Genomic DNA, 20,061 nt, shown 5'->3' on the forward strand with positions numbered 1-20,061 from the left:
AGGAATGTAATCAATTACAATATATTAATAATATTGGCAAGTATCTTGATGATTATCCTTGACTTTCTCAATTTCCTCTCTTCCTTACTAATATTTCCACTATGAATCCAACTCGGCCACTAATTCACGTCGACACCCTCGTAACCTTAAATATCAATAATTTTTTTGTCAACGGGGCAATAATTTAAACCATATACATACATTCACATCACAACGCTCACGAGGGAAAAATCGTAATTTCCACACGTTCAAGGATATAATAAATTTTAATTTGGGACGGGTCGTCACAGTATAAATTTATAAAATTTGGCTAAATGATTAGAAGTTTAATTAGAAGCAATGATTTTTGTATTTAAAATTAGTGAGAGGTCCTATGTTCGAAATGCTATGTGCATGTTTATTTTTTTTCAATTTTTATGATTTTTTGTTTGGTTGTTAATTTATTTTTAATTACTAGCTAGTTTTGTTTGGTTGTTAATTTATTTTTAATTACTAGCTGGTAACTATGTGAGTTGCTATTTTTAAACATTCGTTCCAATTCAAGTCTAATCTTCAACAAAGGGTAATGCGTAAACTAAATTTTTAGACCAAATTTGCGAATCATATGACGTGTCATCCAAATGTTTAATTTGGTGCCCTTTCATTAATTATACATATCCCTAAAGACTTGAAAATATCATTATTTTTTTTAGTCTTATATTGACAAGGTTAGTAAATAAGAAAAAACACCACACGATTTATATTTTAACACTTTAAAAGTTCAGATGGAAGACAAAACTCATAATGTATCTACTTGTAAGCCTGAAGTTTTTTTGTTTCCTTCTCTCGATAAAAAATAAATTAGTTTTTTCATATTTCTAAATTACTGAGTTTGAAGTGCTTTTCTAAATATAATTTTATCAATGTCTTACATGTAAAAACAAATAATTTTTTTACATGAAGTGAGGGCACATTTTTTGGCTTCGCCCTGGGCCTCAAAAATCTCTGGACGAGTGTTTGTAATGTTGCAATTCGAGACAAGTAGTGATCTCGCAATCTTTTTTTTTTTTTTTTTTTCAAGTTTTTGAATTGAATAAATTAAAAGTAATTAATAAATAAAAGAAAGACAAATAGTGCAAAAAAAAAACGTGAGTGAAAAAAATCATTACTCTTAGAAATTCATGGATCAGAGACTCAGGTAAAAGAAAAAAAAGGAAGAAAATTTCTTCAAAAAAGAAAAAATGGAAAGAAAAGAAAAAAGAGGAAGAAAATTTCTTCGAAAAAGAAAAAAATGGAAAGAAAAGAAAAAAAAAAGGTAGAAAATTTCTTCAAAAAAGAAAAAATAGACAGAAAAGAAAAAAAGGGAAAAAACCCTTTCCAGAAAAGAAAAAGAAAAAGGAAAAAACTCTGAAGGCCAGCAATAACTGTCAGTCTCTGTTTTTCTTTTCAGGAGGGATTTCCAACGCCCTTTCCTTCCCTTCGGTTACAAATTACAACTCAAAACTCTCTCTCTCTCTCTCTCCCTCCCTCTGTCAATACATATAAGATTCAGACTATATATATATGCGCAGACCAGCGACCTCATCTCTCGCCTGTCCCTCTCTCGTCAACCTCCCATGGCGGGTCTCTACTCTTCCTCCAGACCCACCTCTTCTTCCTCCTCCTCGTTGTCGTCCCCATCTTCTTCTTCCTTCCAGACCTTCGCTTCCCGCCTCCTCCTCCTCCTCACCGTCCTCCCCCTGACTCTCGCCGCCTTCGCCTTCGTTCTCCAATGGCGCGGCGGCCTCAATGACCCCGTTACCCGGTGGTCGCCGGATCACCACGATTTCCCCGGCATGGTCCAGATGGGTGAGGTCCAGCGCCAGGCTTTACGTTCTTCGGGTTCCGACTGTGTCGATATTCTGGGTCGGAGCCACTCCCCCGCCTTCCCCTACTACAAGGATTGGAAGTTCGATTACGCCTCCGATCTGAGGCCCAAGGTCTGTGTGTGTTTTCGATTTGATTTGATTGTTTGATCGCCGTTGATGTTTGTCGAAATTTGATTAATGGTGTTTGGATTTGATTTGATTGATCGTGTTTGGATCTTGGGATCTGATTGGCTCCGAGAATCTACGATTGGAGATTTGTTCTGTAGTACATTACGTTTGGGCTTTTCTGGCATTTATGTAGTCATTTCTGATTAATGTCTAATGATGTCAACGTGCCATTTCTGATTAAAAATGATTGGATTCTATTATTTAGTTTTCAATGTCTAAATTCTACAACGATTTTCGGGTTTCATGATGTAAGTTACAGCTGTACTAACATCAGCACATACTATCGGCATGAAGAGGCAATTTACGACCGGTGAGCTAGTAAATATATTGGGGTCTTGACTTGTGGATGGAAGCATGAATTGAACCAAATTCAAAGGAACAACAATTATCATTTTACATTGAAAGAAAACCGAAAGAAAAGGTCAAGCAGAATTTATGTCTCGGGTGCTTTAGCCTTTAGGTTTCATTTGGTTTATGGAAAAGTCTCATGTTCTATGTTTTCCATGGAATTTCCAGTTTTCTGTCTCTAATGCGGAATCATGTTTCCGATTGATCTTAGATGTTTGATTTTGCGCATTGATTGCCATGATGTATGTTTATGAATTTTTTATGTGCCAGATATCCATTCAAACAAGCACTTCAGCTGGTTTAGAGCAAACTTTGCCATGGATCTTTTATCATAAGGTTATTGGAGTATCAAACTTTTTCCTTTTCGTGGAAGGCAAGGCTGCGTCCCCTAAAGTATCTAAAGTTTTAGAAACCATTCCGGTGAGTTCTAGTTCAATGCTTCACTTAGATATGTTACTAGTGAACAAAACTCAGTTGATGTCTATAAGTTTAGTTTGTTTTTAGTTTTGGTTTGCCAACTTCTCATGGGATACAACATCCATATTATAGGGAGTGAAGGTTATATACAGGACAAGGGAATTGGAGGAGCAGCAAGCTAAAAGGTAAGTGTAAGATAAAGAACTTTACTTTAAAGATGGTGTGTCAAATGTACTTTACTTTAAAGATGGTGTGTCAAATGTACTGAACAGACTCCTCTCCCCCAATTTTTTGACGAATGACTAAATAAGCTAAGATTAGAGAACTTATTTTGAAGAGAAAATTTCAATTTAATGAAAAAAGACAGTCCTGCGGTTCTTTCATGTTGTTACTACTATGATCTGATGGTTTATTTATACCTTCTGTTTTGTTTGCTTAGCCGGATTTGGAACGAGACTTGGCTGTCAAGCTTCTTCTATAAGCCGTGTAATTATGAGTTGTTTGTGAAGCAGTCCCTTAACATGGAGATGGCTATTGTCATGGCAAGGGTATGAATTTTTTCTTCTATTGCACACATCACAATTTCATTTCTTTCCGGCTTGATATAGTTTGTAACATTTTCTTCTACTATCTTAGGAAGCCGGCGTGGATTGGATCATCCATCTTGACACTGATGAGCTAATATATCCAGCGGGCACTCATGAGTACTCTTTGAGACAGTTGTTGTCCGATGTGCCTGGAAATGTTGATATGGTTATCTTTCCAAATTATGTAAGTGACTTTTTAGAGACAGTTTCTTCGGCACATTATATGTCATATGGGTTTTAGGGTATACAGTGAACAGTGGCCATCTTCCATTGTTTTAACGTTCAACTCCAACTGTAAAGACAAGTTCTGATCTTGGTTCTCTAGGGAAATGCTAAACTTTATTGTCTAAGCTACACTGCACCCTTGAATGTGGATTTTAGTCTTGTTACTAAAGATGCATTCGTATTGACCTGTGAAAAAGATGAAGCATTTTGTTGATGTCAAGAAATTATAGTTGATCAGACTTCTAGTCTCATTGCTTTTTACATTAATCATTGACATTAATATGAGACTTAGTTTAATTTATAGTGACATCTGCTTGTGTTTCTTCAGGAAAGTAGTGTAGAGCGTGATGATATCAAGGAACCTTTCAGTGAGGTATAATTTATTTAAACGCTTCTTGTCCATGTTTGTTAATACCAAGTAGAATTAATAGTGATTGAAGGTCAGCAACATGTGTTTTTGGTTATTATGGAGAAGGATGATTCTCTAAAGAGAAAAAGGACAAAAAAATCATTTCAAATGCGCATGAAGAGAAAGTGAATTAATTTTGTGGAATCATTACAGTTTTTGCTTTTATGAAAAAAGAGCATAACAAATTTTTGTTGACCAAAATCATTTATTGTTTATGTTGTTGTAGGTGTCAATGTTCAAGAAAAACTATGACCATCTTCCAAAGGATGTATATTTTGGAAATTATAAAGAAGCAACTAGGGGTAACCCAAACTACTTTTTAACATACGGAAATGGGAAATCAGCTGCCCGAATTCAAGATCACCTTCGCCCTAATGGTGCACATAGATGGCACAATTATATGAAGACACCAAAGTACGGCTATTCTATCTAAAATATTTTATCAATCTTTTAAACATGCATCTATATAATGCTTCTGTCCTTTTTGTAATTGACTAATTATTCCAGCATAGTCCCAATTTACAGAGCATTGTAAACGGTCTTTCTGCTTGTAGTTTATCACTAGTGTTCTCCTTGTGATATATAGCCTTCATCCTTGTGATATTTCATAGTGAGATCAAATTGGATGAGGCTGCTATTCTGCATTATACATATCCCAAATTTTCTGATTTGACCTCTAGACGTGATCGTTGTGGTTGCAAGCCTACCAAGGATGATGTTAAAAGATGCTTCATGTTGGAATTTGACAGAGCTGTGAGTTCTGAACTTCTTATACCTTTGTTCTTATTTTCTTTGTTGCCTCATATTTTATTCTGCTTTTGCCCCTTGACATATTACCATCTATTTTAATCTTGATATACATTTGTTATGTTTATAAATTTATTAAGAATGTTATTGTTGTGGTAATATTTGAAGATTTGTTGGAGATGTCCTGGGACTACTACATATGTTTCTATGAGGAACAAGAAAGTCTTTGAATGTCACCATATTTCCGATATTGGTTTTTCTTATCAGTGCGGTTGTCTCGACAGTTGGTTAAATTTGATTTGTCATGCTCACACTCCTTCCTCTTTATCTTTTGCAGGCATTCATAATTGCTTCAACTGCAACAGAGGAGGAAATGCTTAACTGGTAATAGTTTTTACCAATAGATTTTCTTATCCTTAACTTTTAGTTGTGGGAACTTGTTATGTGGCAGTGAAGAAACATTTACGCATTATGACACATTAATCATTTCATTGTAGGGTTTCTAGCATTTGTCTAGTAACAATTGTCACCCTACTACTACAAAAAGAAGGATTTTTTTCAAACAATAAATTGTTGGAAATCCTTGAGAGTCGGATTTAAAAAGGTCTCACAATTGAAATTTGTCAAGGTTCCTATTCTAAAACTCCCTTCTGTTGGTTTAGGTACCGGGAACGCATTGTGTGGACTGACAAAGAGCTCAACTTAAAACTTTTAAGGAAGGGCATCTTGACTCGGATTTATGCACCGATGGTTAGTTCTGTAGCACTGGCTTGCCTTGCTTGTCTTTCTTGGTACAATGAATATGGTAACTAATTTTGTGCGTTGATATAATTGCTGTGAGCTTGGAATCCTGAAACCTATTGAATTCATTCTGTTTCAGGTCATCATACAGGGATTAAGGGAATCAGGTGTTTTCAGCTCCGTAATTGCATCAGCTGCACAAACAAATCTCACAAAAGATCAGTTTTTGTCCTCGGTTGAAAGTAGCAACTCCTCTAGGGAATCAACATCTGGGGCAATTAATTCAAGAAAGATTGGTAAACTACTAGATTCTCAAGCAACTGCAAGAAGGGTCTTAGAATTCATAGACGATGCTTCTCACCCGTTGGCAATTCCACCCTTATCTCCTCCTGGCTTGGATGAGGATGATTTTCAAATTGACGTACAACTGTCTTCCAAATCCCAATGACTGAGACCTCATCAAGCTTCCCGTGTGAACAGAGCACATTGAGCAATGCCATTTTTGTAGAAGAGAAAAGTTCGAGGGAGTGAAAGAAACAGACAGGTTGGTCTGCTGTTGAGATGAGGTGTTTATTTTTTCGTTTTTCAGTTTTTTATGTGGTTCTTCCCGATCATTACCCAAGCGCTGATGTACATTACAGGTTTTAGATTAGGAGATTCCAGAGGTTAAGAGGTTAGAGGGGATTTCCCGGTAGCTATTCAAGAACCGTCCCGATTGCTGGCGACTGTAATTCATATTCTTTCTCCCGTCACATTCGTTTGTGTTTATACAACATTGGATGGGGGTTAATACAGAGATCCTTTTACCTCATTCTCGCAAATGATATATTGTCATTGACATCCTTGTATATAAAGCCACACTCCACACATGCATGCACCTGTTTACGTACTTAGGTTGAACCAATTCCTCCTCCTCCTCCTCCTCCTCCTCCTCATCCTCCAGAGGCTTAGAACCTCCCGACAAAATATTTCAACGCAACGTTCATGTTTGGCTATTTCTTTTATTTCTTGAATCTGCAAGAAACCATGGCACGAGACGACGATGAAAGACAGATGCCTTCGAACTAAAACCATAGAGAGAATGAGGAAACCGAACCGAAGTCACAGAGCGAAAAGCTGAACTGAATGGTGACTTCATTTTTCGGTTTCGGCAAAAAACCGAACCGAACTTACCCTTGGATGTTCTTATTGTGAGATTCATCTACTTCTCAATCTAGTTTTAGTGGTATTCTTCTTCACTTGTAAGTGAGAGGTCTAAAGTTCATTTCTCGCCAAACGCAAAGTTGAACCACATTAATTTGGCTGGCCCAATGAAATACAATTGTTTTTTCAAAAAAAGTATAAAAAGTTATCAACTATGGGTTGGTTTGGAATTGTGGTACTTTTAAAAAAACTAGCTTATTAAAAAAATTTGAAACATTAAATGTGTTTTTGATAAAACAAAAAAAAAAGTGCTTTTTAAAAAAATTGATATCAATGACAGTAGAAAAACATATAAAAGCAAAAGCATGGTCTACCATGCTTCTAAATTTTTTTTTATTTTTTTCAAGGCAGAGTAATCAGTTCCCATTTTAAAAATTCAAATAACAAGTATACCCCACATCTTTTACAAAATTACAATAATTATCCTACATTATTATCTTCGACAATTATTATATCACATTAAATATTATATTTATTTTAATCATTTAACGTATCTACAACAATTTATATAAAAATTTCCGTTCAAATTTGATCGTCAAATTGACGGTTGTACTTGTACGTACCCAAAGTAGAGGGAAAGAAAAAAAAAAACGAAGAAAAATAACAAAAAAAAAAAAGAAATAAATAAAAATCATATTTCTCAGTCTGTCTTTGCAGTTGGAAGAAGAATGCAATTAGGGTTTAAGTCTTTCCTCAATCTCAGCAGGTTAAGGTTAAGGTTTTCTCTATGATTTTCAATTCCGTATGAATGTGATTTCAGCTACATTTGAAATAACTGACGACCCATACCAGTAGCTTCGCAGTTTCTCCGACGAATTCCACAACCGGAACAAGAGCATTGGATTCTCTTATTAGATTGAGAGCACCTCAAGCTTTTGTGCCTAAACGCACCGTCTCGACTGCTTCCCCCACAAGAAAGAAATCCCCCAAAGCCAAAGGACCAATGAGTTCCACAAACCCAACTCCTCAGAACCCTATTTTCAAGGTTCTACTTGTATAAATTTCATGTATTTTATTCTGATTTTTCTATTTATTTCTGTTTTTTGTTTGTTGGGTGATTTGCAAATAGTGTTTGTTAGTGATTGATTGAATCTCTTAGGAAGATGATGTCGAAAGCAATGAGCTTGAGATTGAGAGTTTTAAGGATGACCCTGCACGAATCGAGGCAATGACGGTTCACCAACTCCGAACTACGTTGAGGTAAACATTTCTTCAAGTCTTAATTTTTTTTTTGTTAGTCAACACTCAAAAGGGGATGTTCCTTTTGTATCAAGTGTGTATGGTATTGATAGATAGCAAGTGGGGATTTGAGTTGAATATTATGATTTACAGTGCTTGTAGAATGGTTTGAAACTTTAAATTGCCTGCCAGGAATGTCGGTATCCCTGCCAAAGGTCGTAAATGCGAGCTTGTGTCTGCCTTGAAGTGCTTTTTGGAAAAGAAGATAGATGGTACCGAAATTTTTTTTTTTCATGTACTGGTCCAAAAGTTAATGACCTTATTATTAAAATTGATTTCATACTATTTCTTCTTTGTGCCTAGTTCCTTGGAGTTGAATGGTTAGGACTTAAGAGTTCATTTGCATTTATCAGGTGAAGGTTCTGTGGTAAGACAAGGACAAGTGTCCTCCATTTCTATTGAAGATGCATCGGGTCAAACCAAGGCTGAAACTTCATCTGATGGAGACCATGCTCAAAATGTCGACACTGTTTTGGAGGGTCATGAACTGCAACGGAATAAGAGAAGGTTAAAGCATTCGTCAGTTAAGAGTAAAACTCTTGTAGGCGATAACAAAGTTGCCACGAAAAAGGAGAAGCTGTCAATTGAATATGATGAGGTTTCAGGTGCTGTAAAATGGTTCCATGGATTGTCTTAATTCAGTGTATTTTCATATTTTTATCCGGGTTCAGTTAACTTAATGATGATGACCGGTTCTGCTTGTATACTGTTGTTATCTGTCTAGGTGAGAAAATCTCGAGGACACGGAGGAAAGTATCTTCAGAAACTAGTAGCGTTGATGTCAAAACTGATGATAAACTGGCTGAGCCGTGGACAGTTCTTGCACACAAGAAACCTCAGAAAGATTGGATTCCTTATAATCCTAGAACAATGAAGCGTCCACTGCTTCCCAAAGATACTAAATTTGTGAAGCTTATGTCTTGGAATGTCAATGGTTTAAGGGCATTACTTAAGCTGGAGGGATTCTCTGCTTTGCAGCTCGCTCAAAGGGAAGATTTTGATGTACTGTGTTTACAGGAGACCAAACTGCAGGCAAGTATTTTAGTTCTAATTTTTACCTTTAAAGGGTCAATTCTTGTTTGATAATACAGTTAATGCATCATTGTTTTGTAGTTACATTTTATTATATCTACATGCTTTGTGATTGGCAAAGAATTGGCTGATAGTTTGGCCTCTGAACGTGCTGAGCAATGAGTGACATTATCTTTTATGTTTCAACATGATGGGCTATCTAAGGCTTAAAGTTCACTCTCAAGAAGGATCACCGAAGAATAGGTTTTCATTTCTAAGTAAATAAAGGTCAATTTTTTTTTTTTTTTTTCAATCTCTTTTTGTGTGCATCAACTATCAAGATTGCTTCACTACTTGCACTTGTATAGTTTTGGTCACTTATAAGAAGAAAAAAATTTCTTGGTGGAGTTTATTTTTACAATAGAAGGCGATCTTTTATTGTAATGCAGTGCTTTACTCTGAAATATTCATGCCAAGTATACCGGTAACCATTCCCTACTTTGGACTCTTAGGTTGTTCGATCATACTATCAATGTTTGAGGTATACTGGTTTTTTCCATTCGAAACCTTAGTTTATATTTGGAACTGGACTTTTGTGTTTCACCGGTGATAGAAAAGTATATTTTCTATTTGGGACAACCAAGCTAAATCTTATGCCTTTGTCCTTCTAAAGTTAACTATAAGACGTAAATTGCGCCCATCTTTCATTTTGCTTTTTCTATATCAATTATATTATGTTTTGGAACAGGAGAAAGATGTTGAAGATGTGAAAAGGTCTCTGATAGATGGCTATGAGAATAGCTTCTGGACATGCAGTGTTTCCAAACTTGGTTATTCGGGAACTGCAATTATATCTCGGGTATATAGCTTCTCTCTTCTTGAAAGCAGTTATTTGATGTCTTTAGAAAATGAAGTATTTAATGTATAACGGTCTTTATTTATACCTGCACCGTGGCTCTTAATGTTGTGTTAACCTCACTTAATGCTTAATTCTGGTCAGCTATTTATTTTTGTGAACAATGTAGATTCTAGGCTTCTAGTCCAATGATAATGAAATCTGTGTACTACTTTAGTCTGTGTCTACCTAGTTTTAGAATTTTTCGAGAATTGAACTGCAGCTGCTAATTTTTTCTCTTACATATGAATAATATAGATGTCAGCAACAAAGTTGAGAGCAGTGATTTTTGCCTATTACCTTTTTTTAAAAAAAATGTTTCAAATGCTTATTGGGTCAGAATAAAATTATTTTGATTAATTCTTGCTTTCTTATTTGAATGCAACTATTCATTTTTGTTTCTACATTGATATTGTTTTTCCATCTGTGGTAGTGGAACAGCAGAGTTGGATTTGCTTTTATCCATTCATGAATTTTATATTGGTTAATCTCCTAATACAAATTGGCGTTCATCGTCTGACAGATAAAGCCACATTCTGTCACATATGGCCTTGGCATACCCGATCATGACAGTGAGGGGCGGATTGTAACAGTAGAGTTTGACTCGTTTTACCTGATAAGTGGATATGTTCCTAATTCTGGAGATGGTTTGCGAAGACTGGTATTTAACCTTAAGCATTTTGCAGCCGAATTCGATGTAATATTTAGAGGTGTCTTCTCTGCTAACTGTCGCAATTTCTTTTTTAGTCATACAGGATCACAGAATGGGATCCAACTCTCAGCAATTACATGAAAGTAAGTGTACTATATTTTTACCTCTATTACGGCACAATACTCTTTTTTTTTTTCTGGATCAAAGAAATTTTTTATGCTTTTGAAAAAGCATAGCTGATGTGATTATTTAATAATTACTTGATGCTTTTGAGCACCTTCATTTTCAACGCAGGAGCTGGAAAAGTCAAAACCTGTCATTTTAACTGGTGATCTGAACTGTGCTCATCAAGAGATAGACATATATAACCCAGCTGTAAGTTCTCCAGATTTTGTTGTCAGTAAACCTTTGTTGTTCCCTGCAGATCACTCAATATAAGGAAAAGTATCTGAATTTTAGGGTATCTGTCTCAAGAAATATATTTTATAAATCAAAGTTATCGATGTTTGAGATTTTGACAAACAAAATGAGCATAATTTCAGCATTAAGTTCTACGGTTGAATCAGGGGGAAAAAAATTCTGTAGAAGCTTTAAGTGGTGTAAATTCAGCATGTCACACACCTGTCTGGTATCATTTAATCTGTTCCTACTTGAAAAAACGAATCCTAAATTGGGGCCATTAATTTGCTTCAAATTTTTTTTAACCTTTTCTTAGGAAAATTGAGGTGGCAAATTGAACATATTTAGGGGATATTATGCCTACTCGGTGACACAGCTTATAGCATACTATACTGATTTTATTGATGATCCTTTTTCTTAATACACCTATAGGGAAATAGAAGAAGTGCCGGGTTTACAGATGAAGAAAGGCAATCCTTTGGGACAAACTTTTTATCCAAGGGATTTGTGGATACCTTCAGAAGGCAACACCCTGGTGTTGTAGGCTATACATACTGGGGTTATCGGCATGGTGGACGCAAATTTAATAGAGGTATTTCTCAATCTGTATTAGTAGATTTCATTATTCAGATTTGCAATTGCATTCGAACAAGTGCTTGATGGTATCAAATTATACCATATAGTTATGATCTAAGTGTTCCTATGACCATGCATTCTAAGCATCCATTATTTGCATACTGATTTTGTGATTCTTGGAACATGTATGTGTGTGTGCGCAAGCGCGAGATATTCATATCTAAGGAAAGATTGTTTTTCACCTTCAATAGTTCAGATTTGTTATTGTTATTGTTCTTGCTAGGGTGGCGGCTTGACTACTTCCTCGTCTCAGAATCCATAGCGGACAAGGTTCACGACTCATACATTCTCCCTGATGTTACTGGTAGCGATCATTGCCCTGTAGGTCTTGTATTTAAGCTGTAGGTAGGACGGTGAAATGAAATCCAATTTTGTATGGGCATTTGAAATCGCCTAAAGACTGAAGTAGTACATTGCAAAATTTAGAGGTGGAGATTTTGTATTGCCTTCCGTCTGTAAACTTTAACTCTGTTGTAATATAATGACTGAACCAATTGATGAACTTATTTGTTTAAATGTTTTGAAGTTCATTCCCAACAAGACTCACCTAAGAATCTTTGTGAACAAATAAAGTTAGGCACCTACAGGTCTTGTCGAGAATAACTATGTTTGCGCCGCAAGATATATGGACTAATTTCCTATAATCTTGAAGATTCCCACAATCTTGGAATTGGCTTATGCCTCAAGTAATCACAATCGTATAACGTAAAAATATCTATTGCTAGGTATCCTCTGAAATTCTCCTGGTTTAATATGGATATCGCTATCCTAAAAGGTCTATCTCCCGACTTTTATTAGGGTTGAACATGGGCAATGCATATTCGGCTCTCAAATCTCAATCGCTCTCTTCCCTACTGCTTACAATCTTTACGCTAACTTGACCGTAAGAGAACTTATGGCCGGTATCACACCAGTGCCTTCCAAAATTTAGAGCATAAGAGGACACAAAACATAGAGAGTCCAGTTGAAAAAGGTGTACAAATTTTGTTAAAAATGAGGACTCGGTACAAAACATACTAAGTCCCGGTTATCTTGTCTATCCGGTGAAACTACAGGATAGCACCACTTGGCCTATTTAGAAGTGAAATGGACTCAAAGGGGTGTGGTATCGACGATGGCTTCTAAAATCTTCTTTTCCAGTTCTTGTTCATCGATCCACATGGAACTCTTACGTCGCAGCAGTTCTTTCTCATCTTTTTTCATCTCTTCTTTCTGTTTTTCCTTCATCTTCCAATTCTCAAGCTTCTCTGCTCTTTCTTTCAACTGTGCATTTAGACAAATCAAAACACGTAAGACAAGTGAAAGAAACATAGAAGCAGTGTCGAACAAGAAAAGAAAAAATAACCAGCTCTCTTTCCTTCCTCTCGAGGACATTGATTGGATAAAGATTTTCAATCAAGTATAAAATTGTCATTTATTTATGTAACCCGCGAAGGTAGACTCGCATGCCACAATTAATCATGTGAATTTACTTTAGATATTCAAACCTTGCATACTTAACAAAGAAGAAATCCCACATGTTCCTGCCAAAACCACGGGAAAGGAAGTTGCATCCCCGACTGATACACTTAATCCTTTCATCTAAGCAATGCAATCTCAACTACATGAGGAGAGATAGAGTTGGAAAAGCTTGAACCCCATGTGCACCCTAAAAGGAGAACTCTACCAAGGAAAACGACGACTTTACCTTCTACCTCAAACAAAACACCACTTCCCCCCACACCACTAAAGCTATATATTTCTTTAAACGATAAAGGAAATCTCTGACGATCAATACATTTAAGTTCACCAAAAAATTTTTAACCCTCATTATTCATGTTATCACAGTATGAGCTCAGCCTGTTAAATAAAACATGTCAAGACACCAGTATCAACTATTTTTTTCATCAATGACTATAAACATTTACTCAAGTTTTAGTTGGTACAGGAATGGAAACTAAAAGAATATGCCAAAGCAGATTTTTGATCAACGCTTAACAAGATAATTAATTTTATTTTAACGGGACAAATTTCACCATTGAACATTTATAAACCACCAGATTAGGGTTCTAATCAAATGTTAAGTTAAACAACATCGATTTGGACTCTAAACTCTAAGGACCTTCTTAAAAGCCTTCTTTTTTGATAAGAAACAATTTGGTCAAGGAAATTAAACCTAAAAATATCTCAAGGTTTACCAAGCGTACAAATGAATGTCAGCTTTTACTTTTTACCTAATGAAAATTGTTTTGAGATCATGGTCAGAAATGCACCATGCATATTATCAATGAATAGACTGAATTACTATCAGAAGAGTTGGATAGCACAACAGCACAAATAGATCCATTATGAATGTCTTACTTTCTAATGCTTTAATGGGTTAACATTTCCGCATAAATAACAAAGACGCTAACATATCAGTCTAGCCAATTCCTAACTACTGGACCATTAGTTATTGTTCTCAATCTGCATCTAAACTCAATCAAACAAAGGAAGGGAAAAAAAAAAAACTATCATCTATCTTTACCATTTACTCCTATTAGATCTTCCCATTTTCTCTTACAAACCAAACTGAAAAGCCAAAAAAGATTCAAGGATTCAAAGTTTTCTCCTTTTTCGCATCTTTCCAACAACAAAACAGATAATCAAAACCAATTAGAAGACCTAAATTTGAAGCAAACACAAATCAGAAACTTCACCAACTGAAATTATCCTCCGCCCTCCCATTTCCACATGACAAACCCAAAAAACCAAAAACCCAAAATTTCAAATTAATTAAAAACCCAAGAATTTCGTTCCATTTCCCACACTTTCTCAGCAACCAAACGCCGGAACAAAATCAAAATCGGAGAAAAATCAGATTGCACATACCAGCGTTTGCCGGAACTCCTGCTCGGCAACCTCACGCTGCTGGGCGCGGACCTTTGCAGCCTCAGCCTTGAGCCTCTTGCGCTCCTCGTTCTGGAGCCTAAGGGCTTCTTTACGAGCCTCGTCCTTGCGAAGTTTCTCGAGCCTCATGAGCTCGACCTCCTTGATATACTCCTTGCGGACCTCCTTGACCTGCTTGGCGTAGTCTCGGCGGAGCTGCGCAAGCTTGGCCTCAGCTTCCTTGGGGTCCTTGGGGGCATCCCAGCACCCAATGAAGGAATTGGGTTCCGTGTACTGGTGGTTCTGCTGGTGGCTGTTGTGATGAGTTGGCTTTGTGCTTGTGGAGAAGGACCGCAGGCGCAGTGCGCGGTACAGCAAGCGAGAGGTGGTTGACATTTTTGTGTGCTTTGTCACTGTTGAGAGCATAGTCAGTTATATGCCCGTATTCAGTACTGGTTCAATAGACATGGAAAAAAACACATTTTCTGCAGCTCAAACATATAATACTCATATCATAGAAATCCGTATTATACAACCTTAATAAAGGCCAACAAAATGGGGAAAAAAATGAAATTGGAACACTTCATCGCGGCACCAGAAAAGTGAGGGAGAACCACCAGACACCTATAATGATATAAAATATATCAAAGAATTGGATATATCCGTGTGGTTTTTCAGCGAATCATTTTATATCCGTGCTTTTTCTTACAAACCCTTTTTTTTTTCTTATCAACATGGACACATACATATATAAAGCAGTCAATTATATCACAATCCAATAAGTGCAGATAAACATACCTATAATATATATATATATATACACACACACATACACATACATGTATTATATGTATGAAGAGACTAACCTGCAAATGAAATTATTGACCAAAACAAAAACTACAAATGAAATGTTGTTGAGTCCTGCAGTATAAAGAACAAACGATAGTAAGTATGAAAGTGATGCAGATCAGGTAAGGCTTTAAAATCCAAACTTTTGGACCTGGATGTTGAATTTCATATATGACAGTATAGCTAATAAACAGATGAAAATTGGATAGACTTTTACTAACTTAATTTGATTAGCAGAAATTTAAGATATTTAGGGTTTTCAGGCACGAATTCGTACGAATTTGATGACATTTGGTCCACAATCGTACATACTAAGAAACAAATTGACTCAAAAAATTGATTGTGTTAGACAATTTTCAAAATCCCAAAAAAAAAAAAAAAAAAAAAAAAAAAAACCTTGATATGAAACCCTAGAAAAATACTCACCAAATCACAGCTCAAACTTGACCAAAATCATGACCAAAACTTAAAATTAAACAAAAACCCGCAACAGATTTTAACCATAAAAGAACCCAGTAAGACCGAGAGAGAGTAAGAGCAATCATAAGAGAGAGTGGAAGAGAGAAATAGAGCTTTGGAGAGGGAGAGGTTCACCTGAGTGTGTGTGTGTGTGTGTGTGAGAGCAGAGCTCAGTCGCACGAACCAGGTAGGAGGAAGCGTTTGAAAGCGCAGAGAGCCAGACGAGGCCTACGGCTATTGGGCTAACGATTTACTTGGCGTTTCTTTATCATTTCGTTTTCAGTTTAAAAATTGAAATCTTATTCGATGACAACTAAAAACTAAAAGCGAAAACTGAAGGTTAGTTTGTAAAATTTCAAGGGTTTTTGATAACTATTTCGTTTCATTTTTATTTTTTAATTTTTGTTTTCAGTTTTCACTCAAATTATGATAACGACTTTCAGTTTAAAAAAATAAATAAGGGTAAAGTACAAAAAATTACCTCAATTATTGGTATCATGATATTTTCAAACCTCATTTTTTAAAATTGACAATGTCATATCTCATCTTTAGAATTTGTGTCAATGTTATACCTTCCATTAGTTTGACCATTTATTTTTCAGTTAAATGTTGACGTGGCTTGATTCAAACCCATTTTCTAATAAAAAATTATTAAAAACTAAAAAAAATCATTTAATAATTTTTAAATATTAAAATAATAAAGAAAAGTAAAAATTTAAAATTTAAAAAAAAAAAAAAACCCTCACGTCCCATTTCCTAGCCCCCCTCCCCATCTCTCTCTTCTCCCCCATCTTCATCTTCTTCCCCTTCCAGCACCCTTCCTGCAACCCAAAAAAAAAAACCAATTTATCTCCCCCCTACCCCTACCTGCGATTTTCCCCGACCTTCTTCCTTTCTTCTCCCCTCCCGTCTTCCCTAAACCCGCACCCACCCTCGCACTCACTACCTGCAACCCAAAAAAAAAAACCCAGTTCGTCCGTCCCCCTTCCCCCCCCCCCCCCCAACCCAACATGTAGAAGAAGAAGAGAGAGAAGGAAAAATAAAATAAAATAAAAAGAAAACCCAATTCGTCCGTCCCCCCCCCCTGAGCACCTACCCTCTTCCCTCCACACCTATTCCCCCCATTTTCTCTTGCCCAGGTTCTCAACCTTCGAAATCGGCCTGGCAAAGGTTTCCCAATTCCACCTCAATAGGATATGGGGTTTTTTTTTTTTTTTTTTTGGGTTGTTGGTAGTGGGTGCGAGGTTAGGGTGCAGAGGGTGGGTGCGAAGGTGGGGAGGTTGGGTGCAAAGAGTGGGTGCGGGGAGAAGAGCGGGTGGGGAGCGGGTAAGACAAATTGGTTTTTTTTTTTTCCTCTTCTTTTTTCTGGGTTGCAGTTGCAGGAAGGGGGAAGAAAAGAGAGAGAAGGGGGGGGGGGTGCAACAACCCGTCCCAATTTTATCAGAACAAAGGGGATATTTTCGTGAAATTTCACCTTGGGCTAGATCTTCTTCTTTTAAAAATTGATTTTTGGGTCTTAATTGGTGAGCCCAAGGGGCCCACCCCCTGTTTTGTCCCCCCCCACCCCCCAGTTTCGTTTCCCTTTCTTTTATTTCTTCTAAAAAGTCTATCTTCTCTCTTTCTTCCTCTGTGATCTCTTAATCCCCCCTCTCAGTGCTATTTTCTCCGACAAGAACGCACACACACACACCCGTGCCCACACCTCATCAACGACGACAACATCACCATCATCACCATGTTAACTCTCGCTCTCTCTCTCTCTCTCTCTCTGCATCTCTGTGGAGCACAAAGAAACTCGGACAAGTTCCTCGTCCTTCCGTTTTGGGTAAGCCTCAAAACACTCCAAATGCTTCTCTTTTCATCCCTATAGTTCTGTTCTGACCATGTGGTTGTGTTTTGGACGTCAAACCATGAAGAAACCACCTCGGAGACATTTCCCCAATTTTCCGACAAGCACCGCCCCTTTCGAGGCAATTTCCGGCCAAACCACGATGAGTTAGACGTCTTGCAAGGTACCATTCTCTTCGTCTCTTCGAGAACTATGATTTCTATTTTTGAATCACTTAATTTCGTTGAGTATTGACAAAGTTATAGACGTTCAAAGTTTGTCTAAATTCTGGTGATGCGATATTTATACGCACACAAACTAAACCCTATTTGTGACAATTGTAGTAATGATGTAAGTAGGGATCGTTCTAACCGGGGATTAACTAGGGATGCTAAACACTTGACTCAAATAAATAAAACTAACTTTTAAAACACTAAGACAACTAAAAGACTCAAAACAAGTTCAAAAGACTCCAAATACTTAAAAACATAAAATAAGACAAATCAAATGATTAAGACTTAACAAAATAGGGGGGGGATTGTGGTTGGACGAGATTAAATTAAACGGAAAGATTATAATTTAAAACAGATAGTAAAGATGAATGTGATGAAAATATGGATGATGGAATAGCTAAGGGGTTCTTCTCCACACATGTTACACTTGCATACAAGATTGATTTTCGGTTGGTCTTTCGATAAATTATGAAACTCAATGCTCCAAGTTAATTAGGTCCGCTTAAATTAACTTTCAGATTTCCCTAGATTCGTTGGATTGAATGGAATACGCATTACAACCAACTTATTCTTAATCAAAGTCCCTAACTATGGAATACTCATGATAGAGACATTCAACAAAGATCATTAAGTTCAATGAAAATTATAAGTGTTGACGAGGCATTCGTTACTATGGAATACGCATGAAACTTATCCCAAGAATTCGTTTAACGCGATTGTTTATAAGCAACCTCCACTACTTGTGAATATAAGTTCGTAACTATTAGGTGAAACTCACTTATATTCTAGCGTCATATTCATTCAAACGGTTAAACAAATTGAATCCACAACTTATGAAATTCCAACCAAAAGTAATCAATTCATATTGTAAGCATAAAAATGTATTTTGAATCACCCCCTAGCTAAAGGGGGGTTTAGTTCCTCATAACTTTGAAATCAAAGAAACACCTAAACATTCCAACAACTCAAACTTGAATTGTATGAACGTTTAGGCACTCTTCTCTTCCATTACAAAACAAAGAAAATTGAATTTAAACATTGAAATCAAAGAAACACCTAAACATTCCAACAACTCAAACTTGAATTGTATGAACGTTTAAGCACTCTTCTCTTCCTAGTTGTTGTAGCACAAGGTCTAAGGTGAGCTTTGGGGATTATGTGAAGTGTTTTGGAGGGATGGGAAGTGGTTGGATAGTGGCTGCAATGAAGGATAAAAACTGCACAGATTGGAAGGATATGCACGGCAATGGATGTGTATTTGTGTTGTGTGTTGTGTTGTGAAATGAATGAATCCATTGTGGCTAGGTTGCATGCTTATTTATAGGTAAATGAGAGGGAACATGACAGCTTGGAATAGGTGGAAATGTGGCTGCAAGTTTGGTGAATGATTATGAGTGAATGCATGTGAATGTGGCTAGGTTGGAAAGCTGGAATTGCTGGAATTGTAATGTACCCCACGGCATTGATTGTGTTTGAGTGTTGTGGCTGCAATGTTTGTTGGTTAAAGATGCATGTGGATGTATTATACAATGGGAAAGTATGTGATTGACAATTAGGGTGAATGGTGGCTGCAATGATGAAGTGTGATGGCTGAAAATGCAAGGGAAGTGCACGGCATTGATTAGTTTTAGGTGCATGTGGCTGCATTGTTGTGCAATGATGGAGGAATAAGTGCATGTGGTTGAATTGGTGATGAATGTGCATGTCAAAGAATGGATTTGGCTGCAATGGTGTGTAATTGGGCTAGGTTTTAAGTGCATGAAATGGACCCAAATTGCTCCCCCTTGCATGGCAAGGAATGGTGTTTGTGTTGAGCCCATGGCAAGGTGTTATGTAATTGGGTTAGGGCCATTGTTTTGTATCCTCAAGTGCATATAAGGCCTTCAATTTCATCCAACACTTGGGCTCCAAGCATAAGCTATCTATCCTTAGCCCAATAGTGCTCCAAAAGGCCCCAAAACACTCCACAATGCATCCTTTCGCCAAAACACGTCTTTCGATCCTGAAAACACACAAAAGAAACATAAAGGACTAAACTAACTAAAGAAACATAACGTAAATGTACGAGAACAAGCCATTTAAGTCGCATGAATATGGTCCTATCAAATACCCCCACACTATGTTTTGAATGTAGTAACATGCCTTAGAGAATTTGCTCAATTCCTTACAAGATATGCACTCTGTTTTCACTCAGATTTTTTGACTACACACCCTAAACTAGTTATATGTGAGAAGATTGATGTAAACATAAAAACAAACATTCACATATATGTATTTTAAAGGAAGCAATTTCTGGAGTTAATAAGCATGTTTAGATATGA

At 36.7% G+C, this 20,061-nt stretch overlaps 3 protein-coding genes across 9 annotated transcripts; 2 read left to right on the forward strand and 1 right to left on the reverse strand.

Moving 5' to 3' along the window:
- The first annotated feature begins 1,443 nt into the window (after window positions 1–1,443).
- Window positions 1,444–6,300, forward strand: LOC137745110 (glycosyltransferase-like At3g57200). 2 transcript variants are annotated; one of them, XR_011069662.1, is made up of 12 exons: window positions 1,444–1,958; window positions 2,634–2,783; window positions 2,913–2,965; window positions 3,220–3,328; window positions 3,417–3,551; window positions 3,921–3,965; window positions 4,228–4,415; window positions 4,613–4,754; window positions 5,086–5,132; window positions 5,411–5,498; window positions 5,629–6,033; window positions 6,131–6,300. XR_011069662.1 is itself a non-coding variant. In XM_068484991.1 (11 exons), the coding sequence occupies exons 1-11, from the start codon at window positions 1,596–1,598 to the stop codon at window positions 5,935–5,937; spliced, it is 1,629 nt and encodes a 542-aa protein (XP_068341092.1). In that variant the 5' UTR covers window positions 1,444–1,595; the 3' UTR covers window positions 5,938–6,300. The 2 variants fall into 2 exon arrangements, 1 of the variants encoding a protein (XP_068341092.1); XM_068484991.1 differs by having other exon boundaries at window positions 5,629–6,300.
- A 1,024-nt stretch (window positions 6,301–7,324) lies between these two features.
- Window positions 7,325–12,026, forward strand: LOC137745821 (DNA-(apurinic or apyrimidinic site) endonuclease, chloroplastic). Of its 5 annotated transcripts, none has more exons than XM_068485836.1 (12): window positions 7,325–7,398; window positions 7,485–7,677; window positions 7,792–7,892; window positions 8,064–8,143; window positions 8,285–8,536; window positions 8,656–8,963; window positions 9,691–9,801; window positions 10,361–10,498; window positions 10,585–10,632; window positions 10,784–10,864; window positions 11,321–11,480; window positions 11,748–12,026. In XM_068485836.1, exons 1-12 carry the CDS (start codon window positions 7,361–7,363, stop codon window positions 11,867–11,869), a joined length of 1,632 nt encoding a protein of 543 aa, XP_068341937.1. In that variant the 5' UTR covers window positions 7,325–7,360; the 3' UTR covers window positions 11,870–12,026. The 5 variants fall into 5 exon arrangements, with proteins under 5 accessions (XP_068341937.1, XP_068341938.1, XP_068341936.1 ...); XM_068485837.1 differs by having other exon boundaries at window positions 7,350–7,398; window positions 7,496–7,677; XM_068485835.1 differs by having other exon boundaries at window positions 7,356–7,404; window positions 7,488–7,677.
- Window positions 12,027–12,441: 415 nt separating this feature from the next.
- LOC137745822 (uncharacterized) lies at window positions 12,442–15,860 on the reverse strand. Of its 2 annotated transcripts, none has more exons than XM_068485839.1 (4): window positions 15,815–15,860; window positions 15,238–15,292; window positions 14,375–14,784; window positions 12,442–12,787 (listed from the first exon to the last, which is right to left on the reverse strand). In XM_068485839.1, exons 3-4 carry the CDS (start codon window positions 14,765–14,767, stop codon window positions 12,617–12,619), a joined length of 564 nt encoding a protein of 187 aa, XP_068341940.1. In that variant the 5' UTR covers window positions 14,768–14,784; window positions 15,238–15,292; window positions 15,815–15,860; the 3' UTR covers window positions 12,442–12,616. The 2 variants fall into 2 exon arrangements, with proteins under 2 accessions (XP_068341940.1, XP_068341941.1); XM_068485840.1 differs by lacking the exon at window positions 15,815–15,860 and adding an exon at window positions 14,908–14,995.
- Window positions 15,861–20,061: the final 4,201 nt, after the last annotated feature.

Source organism: Pyrus communis, chromosome 9, assembly GCF_963583255.1.
Source record: "Pyrus communis chromosome 9, drPyrComm1.1, whole genome shotgun sequence".
NCBI lineage: Eukaryota > Viridiplantae > Streptophyta > Magnoliopsida > Rosales > Rosaceae > Pyrus > Pyrus communis.